At 34.7% G+C, this 11,715-nt stretch overlaps 2 protein-coding genes across 4 annotated transcripts in view; one reads left to right on the top strand and one right to left on the bottom strand.

Moving 5' to 3' along the window:
• Nucleotides 1-32: 32 nt before the first annotated feature.
• On the bottom strand, nucleotides 33-10,822 carry LOC138331293 (INO80 complex subunit E-like). Of its 3 annotated transcripts, none has more exons than XM_069278816.1 (8): nucleotides 10,701-10,822; nucleotides 5,283-5,368; nucleotides 4,644-4,714; nucleotides 3,626-3,733; nucleotides 3,003-3,114; nucleotides 2,112-2,178; nucleotides 1,608-1,779; nucleotides 33-1,087 (listed from the first exon to the last, which is right to left on the bottom strand). In XM_069278816.1, exons 1-8 carry the CDS (start codon nucleotides 10,714-10,716, stop codon nucleotides 1,021-1,023), a joined length of 699 nt encoding a protein of 232 aa, XP_069134917.1. In that variant the 5' UTR covers nucleotides 10,717-10,822; the 3' UTR covers nucleotides 33-1,020. The 3 variants fall into 3 exon arrangements, with proteins under 3 accessions (XP_069134917.1, XP_069134916.1, XP_069134918.1); XM_069278815.1 differs by lacking the exon at nucleotides 10,701-10,822 and adding an exon at nucleotides 7,532-7,681; XM_069278817.1 differs by lacking the exon at nucleotides 10,701-10,822 and adding an exon at nucleotides 7,532-7,680 and having other exon boundaries at nucleotides 1,623-1,779.
• A 130-nt stretch (nucleotides 10,823-10,952) lies between these two features.
• LOC138331369 (GATOR complex protein Iml1-like) overlaps nucleotides 10,953-11,715 on the top strand; it is a 44,987-nt gene continuing 44,224 nt past the window's right edge. Inside the window, 1 exon segment of the mRNA XM_069278940.1 lies at nucleotides 10,953-11,126. Coding sequence (XP_069135041.1) covers nucleotides 11,078-11,126 — 49 coding nt within the window. The 5' untranslated portion in view covers nucleotides 10,953-11,077.

Here is an 11,715-nt window from a genome sequence, read left to right as displayed (position 1 = left end):
ATCAATTTGGTAAAGCAGAACGTGTAGAGTAGTCTCTGTCAATGAATTTTATTTTGTAAGAATGATGTATACACTTGTACACACATACACACAACATCTATCAAACACATTTAACTTTTCATTCTTCACTCAACTTACAGTATGCATCTCATGAAATATTGAAATGTGGCTTTATATTTTAAAGACTCTCATGATATTTTTCTTTATACTTATGCCTGTACAGATACTTCAAACAGTTCATAGATACTAAGATAGTATTTCTGGCAGTTATGACTGCATGACCAGGTATCAATCAACTCTAATATCGGAAACCTAATGTTAAACTATGTAGCAATAACAAGTATAGATTTTATAAATTGAAATCTGACAATTTACAATCAATTTCATGTTTCTAATTCATGTAATTACAATTACATGTATTGAATACATTAAATCAATAATCAAACAAGAAGCACAGGTATTCTGTGTATTCCTGTGAGGGAGACCAACCGTTTCCCCCTAATGCTATAACTTATTATGAATGTCCATGTAACAGGAAGGAGATACATGGAGTCCTGTTTTCTCGTATATTATAACATTAATATATATATAGTAGTCTGGTGATCTATGAGATGAAATGAACCGTAGAGGACAAGTTATGAGGAACACTTTTGACATGATTATGCAATGTTTCAAAAGGTACTAGAGTTGATGGACTTGTTATCTTTCAAAACTCAAATGGAACATATTGCAGTTTTGCTAGTCCAAGTAAAGAAAATTCTAGTACACATGTACACATCAGTCCTAGTATCATTTTCTTCCTGTACAACATCAAGGATTCCACATCTCCACAAGGCAGCTACAACATTCGGAAATGGGTCGACACGGTCCACCGAATACATAGAGATTTATTCATTTGGCTCCAGTTGCTCTTCGTGTGCAACTACCAGAGCTGGTAAAATGTATCTGGCCCCATATTCCACTTGTATGTCTATATTGCCTTACTTATATATTCAGGTTACCTATTACACAACATAATGTTCACTGACCCGAATCTACAATCAGGTCACCATCTTCCTCCTCCTTCATATTTTCTAGCGCTGATTCACTGCAAATTTAAATAAAATTGAAATAAAAGCACACTCGAAAGCAGAAAAAAAACCCTTAAAAATGATGTTCCACTGCATATTCTGTATAACATTATAAAGAACATAAAACCACATTTAGTTTAACTCATTCACCCCTGAAGACACATTTAGACTCTTCTAAATTAAAGACTAGACCAGTCCATAATGAATTTCCAGGGGTGAAGGAGTTTACTATATTGGAAAAGTTAGAAATTTGTACACAGAATATCTCAATACAGATAAAGACCTCCATTGAGTAGGATTCATGGTCCACTAGTCCTGTTTCTATTTCTATCATGGATTTGGCAACTTTTTGGAAACTTTATGTTCGCAGTTAATTGATATTCATGACACTAAAGGAAAAGTCACCATTTATACAAAATCTGTTCTCTTCTTCAGAGAACCATTAATCACTTTTAATATTTCTCTTTTTCAGAGAACCATTAATCACCTTTAATATATATAAGTTTAATTTAAAAGCAATTTTTAAATGACCCTTACACTTTCATTACCAACCTGTCTGGATTCGAGTTATCATTGCTGAAGATTTCCATTGGCAGCATCATAGGAGCTTTTTCTATACCAAACACATTTTGTCTTGATTCTAGGTGGCGCTCTAGCTCTTCTCTGGTCATGTGACTTGCTACTTTCTCTTTGCCTTGAGATACTTTACCTGTGGACGCAGATATTACATAAAAGCTTACATATAGTTTGTCAATTAATACCATCAAACCAAGGCCATATTTTATATTTATTTCAACTCATTTTTGACCCATTATATTGTTCAAATCATGAATCAATGTGTAAAATACTGCTAGTAACATTAATTTCTGTATTACTCATATTTGATTTTTTCCTTTCGTCTTCAAAATGAACATGTTATTTCTAGTTATACTTGTTTTATTTACAAATCGTTTTTCACAATCATATTTTTTTCAATATGGTAGCTATACTCGCACATTAGGGAAGACAAAATTATATTATAATTGTAAATTAGTGACTTACCTCCCTTTGACATCACTCCTTTTTTACCACTAGATTTTGACTTCTTTTTGGCTGGTTCAGCTGCCATCTACCAAAATCAAAAGGAAATGGTGTTAACACAATCATAATTTACAAAGATGTTTACACAGCCATAACTTACAAGGATGTTTACACAGCCATAACTTACAATGATGTTTACACAGCCATAACTTACAATGATGTTTACACAGCCATAACTTTCAATGATGTTTACACAGCAATAACTTACAATGATGTTTACAGAGCTATAACTTACAATGATGTTTACACAGCCATAACTTACAATGATGTTTACACAGCCATAAGTTACAATGATGTTTACACAGCCATAACTTACAATGATGTTTACACAGCCATAACTTACAATGATGTTTACACAGCCATAAGTTACAATGATGTTTACACAGCCATAACTTACAGTGATGTTTACACAGCCATAACTTACAGTGATGTTTACACAGCCATAAGTTACAATGATGTTTACACAGCCATAAGTTACAATGATGTTTACACAGCCATAACTTACAATGATGTTTACACAGCCATAACTTACAGTGATGTTTACACAGCCATAACTTACAATGATGTTTACAGTCTTAATGTACAAAGATGTCTACAAAGTTATAACTTACATTGATGTTTATAAAGTTTATTGACGTTTATATAGTCAAAATTTAAAATGTTGTTTACACAGTCAAACCGGACTGAAGGCTCCAGACGGGATTTATAACTAAGAAATACCAAAAGACTGGAGGCCCCATACAGGGGTTATAACTAAGACATACCAAAAGACTGGAGGCCCCAGACAGGGGTTATAACTAAGACATACCAACAGACTGGAGGCCCCAGACAGGGGTTATAACTAAGACATACCAACAGACTGGAGGGCCCAGAAGGGGTTCCTGGTGTCCCAAGACTCCCTAATATTGCTGCAGGGTCAGCACTGTACTGACCACCTTGACCAGGACTAAGACCAGCTTTCCTTCTACAAATAAAACATGAAGTTGTGGTTACGTGTTCTTGTGTGATCTTAGTTTATCCTTTTTTTCTTTCCTTTAATTATTCCTCTACTGATTAAAATATCTTAATAAATTTTTATATTAACATATTCACCCCTAAAGAAACATGAAGACTCTTCTGAAATACAGGATTGACTAGTCCATTAAGAAATTTCAGGGTCGAATGAGTTAAGCTATTCCATTTTTAAAGATTTAACAGTCAATGGACAGAATAGTAGTCACGTAACCAACGTAAACAGTAGTAACTTGTGTGATACGTATTGCACACAAACGTATCGCACACAAATCAGTTCTTTGCTGTACAGTTTGTTGATAATTGGTGTGTATGAGGTATGTATGCAGGTATATATCGGTGGAGTGCTACAGATGGAGGATAATTTTGACTGATCGGACAACATATACATGTATAGATGGAAAATCAATTTCATCTATCATGTATAAGATATGGTTCTTAATAGAAGAGTTATTTGTGCTTACTTTCTTGAACTTTGACTTTCAACCTCACTGTCACTTGAAGCTGTAGCGTCAGAGTCCCCAGAAGACTCGTCTATCTTCTCATGCTGTAAGAGTCGATCCAATAGGAAACTGGGGAAAATACATAAAGAATTATATCATGATATCCATTAGATTTCAACAAATAAAATTTAATTTATTCATGTACCACTATGGTACCACCCTTTGTAATCTTCCTGCTAAAATAACGTTAGAGTAGGATATCACATTTTTATGTCATTCCTTCACCAATAGAAACAGTGGTCCAAAAGAAACATCATCAGATTTTACATGATATGTGAATAAGTCCCATTCACATTTCTTTTTAAAAATATATTGAAATTTGAACATCCACCATAAGTTAGAATATATAAATTAGCTTATCTAGCAGCATTGAAATTCAAAATTATAATGTTCTTACATTGCTATTTTCTTGATTAATATTCTTCATATTTATAAGATTTTACTATAATAAATGTATCATTTTTTATCTTACAGTAAATAAATAATAGCAAATTTATACATATAATTGTACTGAGGATGATATTTTCATTGTTTAATAATTTATTTCTCAAAAAAAAATTGGTCCTCTTTGTTTGATTAATTTACGTCCTATTAATAGCCCAGTAACAGCCATGTAAGGACGGCCTTCCATGTATGTGGTGTGTTTGCGTGTATGAAGTGCAAGGTGCCTGTTTTGGGAGACTGCGGTATGTTCGGGTTGTGTCTTCTTGTATAGTGGAACTGTTGCCCTTTTTATAGTGCTATATCACTGAAGCATGCTGCCGAAGACACCAAGCAAAACACCCCACCCGATCACATTTACACTGATAATGGGCGAACCAGTTGTCCCACTCCCTGTGTGCTGAGCGCTAACAATTACCAGGTACAATGAAATAAGTCATTCTTATATGATACAAAATATGTCAAAGTAGTTAATATTATAATTGAAGCTTTATTTTTTCTCCAAGTGGGGGTTCTTATTTGCAGTGAAATACAGTACCTTCTATCCCTTGATATCTTCAATAACTTTCTCTGTGCTTTTCTCAGCTCTTCTAGGAAGCATTCTTGTTCCTGAATTATAAAAAAAAATCAAGTGCAAAATATGATAATATAACTGAACACCTAAAAGTAATGCTTTATAAGCACAAATCATCTCAAGTTGTCTACTTTCACCCATATTTTGGGGTCAGCAGAAAGATAGTTAGACTGTTTGAATCCAAAAATAATATTTTTAATGGTTTACTTTCAATCACTTGGGACGTATAAATACAAATATTAATGTTTACCAGGTATATATATCTTTCATGACCTCATAAACTTATAATTACAATTGGTTTAAGTACACTACTGGCATATGTAATAAAGAATGTACAGTAACAGCAGTATGCTCTCTCCAATGTACAGTATATGTATAATTATTTTAGCAGTATGCGGTCTCCAAGCAATGTTGTACAGGAAAAGTGTATTACTAGGCATATGGAAAAGTTGTCACAGGTGTAACATAGGTAGATATAGGCATTATTGTACTTATCCAAGACCAAGCAGTGAAAAATTTGTCATTTTGCACATATTCTAAACTTCCATCCATTTCAATTGCAAGTACTATATACAAATAGTGAAATATTAATGGTTTACTTACATAAACTAAAAACTTAAGCTTTTTCTTCAGAGCCTTATATTTTTGTTTGTAGTCCACCTGATGCTCCGGTTGTGGCATCTGATTATCTGGAAGGAAGAATATATGTGTTGATGGAAAAAACAACCTATATATCAAAATTTATTTTAACACCAATAATACATTACATTTTTTATCATTATAGAAATATATGATTTTTTTTAAATGTCAAGTTCTTTGGACAAGTGAGGTTCAAATTCTACATGGTCAGACTATGATAACTGCAGAGTGTATAATAAGTTGGTGGGTTTCTGCAGAAACATATATACATAGAGATTGGAAACTCCTTCTTTGTCTATGTTGACAGGCAGAGGGACCTCCAGTTTATAGGCATTTCCCCTTGGCTAACTACATTTCAGTGTATTCTTTTAAACATGATACTTTTGCATCAACACAAAGTTTAAACATTATATCATGGTTTGATGTGATCAGTTTTCCCAATTGATGTTATTTAATATGATTTTTGAAAGTATGAAAATGAGCAAATTTACCTGGTTTTTCGAAAATCAGGCATTCAAAACCGGAAGTGCATTTTGTTTTATTAACATATAAGTTAAAATATTATTTTTTCTTTCTAAAATCGTACTCAAACCATCTGAAAATTACTTAACTTTTATAACATATCAAAGTTATTCTGCTGTATTTAACTATTTAAGAGTTTATCTAAAAGCCCCTAGGGACATAGAGAGGTACATCTGCCTATCGTAAAATTGGCGAAGTTGCCAATCTCTATGTATATATGTTTCTGGTTTCTGCAACTAACAGGACAACTAATTTTACTAGATGTGATCATGTTTGAATTTATTAGCTTTGTATTGCTTTATGAAGTTTACATTGCTTTCAGTGTATTTTGTAAGTAACTAAATGTCACTTTTGCTTTGCTTACCAATTTGTTATGCTTAAGATTAGCTTATATTATTGGTCTTAATAAAGTTCATCTATTATAATGTTTACTGCATGTGATTCTTCTTGTTCTAAAATTGAGCTGTCAATTGTGACGATTTATGATCCGGGGGTGGGGTTTGTGCAGGGGTGTGTGAAATATTATGTACAGTGCTGAAATTAAGGATTTTTTTATTAGTTTTTGTGCAGCTTAAGATAAAAGGATAAAAGGTATGGAGTTTAGTTTGTTGTGAAGGTTTCATGGACTGTGTATGGAATGTGCATGTGCCTTGAAGTCTTCGAGTGTTGTGCTTTGTACTACTGCTACCGGTAAGAGGTTCCATTGTGTGACTGCAGTATGTGGAAAAAAAGAGGAATTTTGTAGTTTTTGAGTTCGTGTATCATGTCTGTAACTGAGTTTGTGTTGTGGTATCTATTTTGGATGTATTGTGCTGCTCTGTGTTGTATTTTTTCGATTTGTGTAATCTGGTTGGCATGGTAGGGGTCCCATATCGAAGAGCAGTATTCCAGTTTGGGTTGTGCAAGTGCCTTATATGTGTGTTCTTTGATGTGTGGTGAGTTTACTTTTAAATTGCGTTTGAGGAAGCCAAGTGATTTGTTTGTGTTTGATGTGATGTTGTTTATGTGTTTGTTCCAGCAAAGGTTGTGTTGTAGCTTTATGTCTAAGTATTTGCTGGACTATACACGTTCTAGTGTATGGTTTAACAGGGTGTATTTTTGGTGTATTTTTCGTGATTTTATTTATAAGTAACTGCAATCCGACTGTATGTGCTTTGGGTAACTAAATAATCACTCAAATGCAGCACTAAGCAGCTTAGTCCTGCATTTGAGTGATCATTAAGTTACCCAAATGCACGATTCTGTGAAATAAACACGCATGAAATCGTTTTAAACATCTTTATCATACACAGATACATGTACTCCAACAATGTTAGAGGTATAACACGACGAGACACTTTTGGAACATTACGTCACCAAAATAACGTCCGATAAAAAAACGGCTGACCAGTCGACTCTCATGTTATGGGAGTAAGATACATGTAGCACCATCACTAATACAAGTTCAAAGTGTGTCCAACCTGTTAGATGTGTACTGTTTTTACTTGCAACGTTAGTCATAGTTTCTATCTCATTCTTTTTGTATATATATATGGTTAATGTACAAGTTAAAATTACAATCAAATTATTGTCAAAAACCGGAATTGGCTACTGTACAATTCTGGCAACTATGAACTATGTGAATCATTCAGAGTTTCGGATCATTGTTCGAAAAATTATGCAGCCGGCGATAAATTGTGTTATCAATTAACCTGCAATTGGCATCATTGTCGAATCTAGTTGCCTCCAAAATCCGTCAGTTTTTTCATGTGCTCATTGTTTTGAGTAATTCCGAGCTCGAGAACTTCCTGTGTTTTAGTTTGCTTCTGTGTTAATGAAGTGCTTACTCATTACGCATATGAAGCATTATTTCTTCCAAACGCAAAAAGGATTCTGATATTTTATAAACAGTAGCCAATGAAAATTCGTTTTACTCAATTGTCGTCCAACCAAAATCCTTGTAAGAATGAATGGAAAAGTTCCTCCAGCTGGAAAGAAGTGACGAGTTTGTCTACTGCGCTGCATAGTGCACGTCCAAAATCAATGCAAAAATGATTGAAACAATTTTCATTTTCAGTTAAGCTGACAATGAGGACGTTGAAGTTATGGGTGCATACCCGAAATTACAATGACACGGGTATGTTATCAGTCTAAAAAGGTTAAAAAGATGCTACAAAAATGGTGCTTTGAAGTTGGGTGCAACTGCTGGAACAAAATGTGTAATGGACATCTCATAGAAATAAAAATAAAAAAAATCAACTAATATTATAAAATGTTCTTTAGCACTATAGAGACTACGTTTGTATATAATCAAATTGGTCAAATAATCCTTGGAATGAAGATAAATCTTATGACCTAGGCTGTTTTTGATTAAACTGGTTGGACCTAGTGTTGTTTATGAATTAAAGAGAGAAAACATCCCTAGACTGGTTGGACCTATCATTGTATGTTATTAACACTCTGTATGAGGTATTGTAAAAAGTATCCCTAGTTTTGAAGTTATCAGATTTGCATCCATATATCCTAGCTATTTAATTAAAATTGCATTAAATTGTGGATGGTTAATAAGTTATATTACAAAACCTTGTCAACTTTACTTTCTCGATTTCTGTCGGGAAATTCCCGATTTCAGACTCCCCAATCCCCGTTTGCCGATCGTTTTTGATTTCAAAAAGACAGTAATCTCCAGATTTCGAAAGCCCATTGATCAAAACCCCATATGGACCCCTTTCACCCCGCAGAGCCAGAGATAACAGTTTTCTGCTAAACACATGTACAGTTAGTTGTTTGTCCGCTAATGACCTGTTTACTGAGACCCTAACGATACCTGACTCTTCATTGACTGTAGGTATGACACTACATTGGCTAATAAACACATTAATTTTAATATCAATTACCCACTGTAATTGGTAAGAGACAAAGCAGTCAGCTGTTGAGGGGAAGTCTCAGTCTCACACCGTCTGTCATGGTTACGTAAACGTTTTTATGGCTTCGATTGGAAGTTCTTTGAAGTTAACCGCAACAAACAAAAGTGATTTAGTTCGGGGGGTTTTGGAAGAGAAAAAACATCAACAATGTTCCTAAGGCCCAATCTATGATCCAAATCAATCCATGAATTTCTGAGCCCAATAATGTATATATCTGAAGGACTGAAATCGACATTAAAAATTGACATTTGGTCTTTCTTTTGTAGATGAGATCAAAGTTGTTTATTACATGTAAATCTGTGCCAATTCCCATTACGCGGTTTATGTTGGCCTGAGAACGCTTTTTCAGCCCACCATCAGATGGTGGGCATATTGTAATCACCTTTCAATGTCCGTCGGTCCGTCGAACATACTACTTTCATCATCTGTTTAAATATATTAACATAATTGTATCTGTTACCGCTATTTCATCTGAAAGTACTGAAGGGATCTGTCTCAAATTTCACATGCAGGTTCCTTTGATCCCTTAATTTTGCATATTGAATTTTCGGACCAATCGGTGAACAAGATGGCCAACAGGACGCCATCTTGGATTATGACAATTGAAATTTGTTACTGCTATTTCTCAGAAAGTACTGAAGGGATCTGTCTCAAATTTCATGTGCATGTTCCCCTAGAGCCCTTGTGGTGCATATTGCATTTTCGGACTGATCGGTGATCAGGATGGCTGCCATCTTGGATTTTGATGTATGCAGGTGTCTGGCTCATTAGAAAGTATATGATGTTGTTGCATGGTAGATAGCTATATAGTCAGATCTCTATCTCTGATGTCCCTCTCCAAATCACCTTGATGTAAGATTGAGTCCCTCTCCAAATCACCTTGATGTAAGATCGAGTCCCTCTCCAAATCACTTTGATGTAAGATCAAGTTCCTCTCCAAATCACCTTGATGTAAAATCAAGTCCCTCTCCAAATCACCTTGACGTAAGATCAAGTCCTCTCTCCAAATCACCTTTATGTAAGATCAAGTCCCTCTTCAAATCACATTGATGTAAGATTGAGTCCCTCTCCAAATCACCGTGATGTAAGATTGAGTCCCTCTCCAAATCACCTTGATGTAAGATCGAGTCCCTCTCCAAATCACTTTGATGTAAGATCAAGTTCCTCTCCAAATCACCTTGATGTAAAATCAAGTCCCTCTCCAAATCACCTTGACGTAAGATCAAGGTCCTTCTCCAAATCACCTTTATGTAAGATCAAGTCCCTCTTCAAATCACATTGATGTAAGATTGAGTCCCTCTCCAAATCACCGTGATGTGAGATCAAATCCCTCTCCAAATCACCTTGATGAAAGATCAAGTCCCTCTTTAAATCACATTGATGTAAGATCAAGTCCCTCTCTAAATCACCTTGGTGTAAGATCAAGTCCCTCTCAAAATCACCTAGATGTAAAATCAAGTCCCTCTCCAAATCACCTTGATGTAAGATCAAGTCCCTCTCCAAATCACCTTGATGTAAGATCAAGTCCCTCTCCAAATCACCTAGATGTAAAATCAAGTCCCTCTCCAAATCACCTAGATGTAAGATCAAGTCCCTCTCCAAATCACCTTGATGTAAGATCAAGTCCCTCTCCAAATCACCTAGATGTAAAATCAAGTCCCTCTCCAAATCACCTTGTATTCATTAGTAACGAGGCCCTGTGTTCAAAGTGTGCCCAACCTGTTAGATGTGTACTGTTTTTTACTTGCAACGTTAGTCATAGTTTCTATCTCATTCTTTTTGTATATATATATATGGTTAATGTACAAGTTAAAATTACAATCAAATTATTGTCAAAAACCGGAATTGGCTACTGTACAATTCTGGCAACTATGAACTATGTGAATCATTCAGAGTTTCGGATCATTGTTCGAAAAATTATGCAGCCGGCGATAAATTGTGTTTATCAACTAACCTGCAATTGGCATCATTGTCGAATTTAGTTGCCTCCAAAATCCGTCAGTTTTTTCATGTGCTCATTGTTTTGAGTAATTCCGAGCTCGAGAACCTCCTGTGTTTTAGTTTGCTTCTGTGTTAATGAAGTGCTTACTCAATACGCATATGAAGCATTATTTCTTTCAAACGCAAAAAGGATTCTGATATTTTATAAACAGTAGCCAATGAAAATTCGTTTTACTCAATTGTCGTCCAACCAAAATCCTTGTAAGACTGAATGGAAAAGTTCCTCCAGCTGGAAAGAAGAGATGGGTTTGTCTACTGCGCTGCAAAATGCACGTCCCAAAATCAATGCAAAAATGATTGAAACAATTTTCATTTTCAGTTAAGCTGACAATGAGGACGTTGAAGTTATGGGTGCATACCCGAAATTACAATGACACGGGTATGTTATCAGTCTAAAAAGGTTAAACAGTTAAAAAGATGCTACAAAAATGGTGCTTTGAAGTTGGGTGCAACTGAACTGCTGGAACAAAATGTGTAATGGACATCTCATAGAAATAAAAAAAAAAATCAACTAATATTATAAAATGTTCTTTAGCACTATAGAGACTACGTTTGTATATAATCAAATTGGTCAAATAATCCTTGGAATGAAGATAAATCTTATGACCTAGGCTGTTTTTGATTAAACGGTTTGACTGGTTGGACCTAGTTGTATGTTTATGAATTAAAGAGAGAAAACATCCCTAGGTTTAGAAGTTCTAGATTTATATTAAAATGAAAATGAGCAAATACATGATGATGAATGCCTGCTGATCGCATTATCATTGACATCATGTTATTAACACTCTGTAGAATATCTAGTGCAGCTGAGGTATTGAAAAAGTAAAACAGTTTTGAAATTATTAGCTTATTTGCATCCATATTGATCCTAGCTATTTAATTAAAATTGCGTAGATTGTGGAATGGTTAATAAGTTATATACACAGGTGCATACTTGCCAACTTTCCCAATTCTGTCGGGAAATTCCC

The sequence above is a fragment of the Argopecten irradians genome, chromosome 9, assembly GCF_041381155.1.
Source record: "Argopecten irradians isolate NY chromosome 9, Ai_NY, whole genome shotgun sequence".
Classification (NCBI taxonomy): domain Eukaryota; kingdom Metazoa; phylum Mollusca; class Bivalvia; order Pectinida; family Pectinidae; genus Argopecten; species Argopecten irradians.
Note: the sequence above shows the minus strand (reverse complement) of the source record. Positions and strands in the feature narration are given on the sequence as shown.

Bases quoted from the DNA above. Each gene is read 5' to 3' on its own strand.
- LOC138331293 (XM_069278816.1), bottom strand. The intron at 2,179-3,002 runs GTATGTCTTAGT...TGATTTTGGTAG, and splicing joins CTGGGCCCTCCAGTCTGTTG to ATGGCAGCTGAACCAGCCAA. The intron at 1,780-2,111 runs GTAAGTCACTAA...CTGCGTCCACAG, and splicing joins AGGAGTGATGTCAAAGGGAG to GTAAAGTATCTCAAGGCAAA.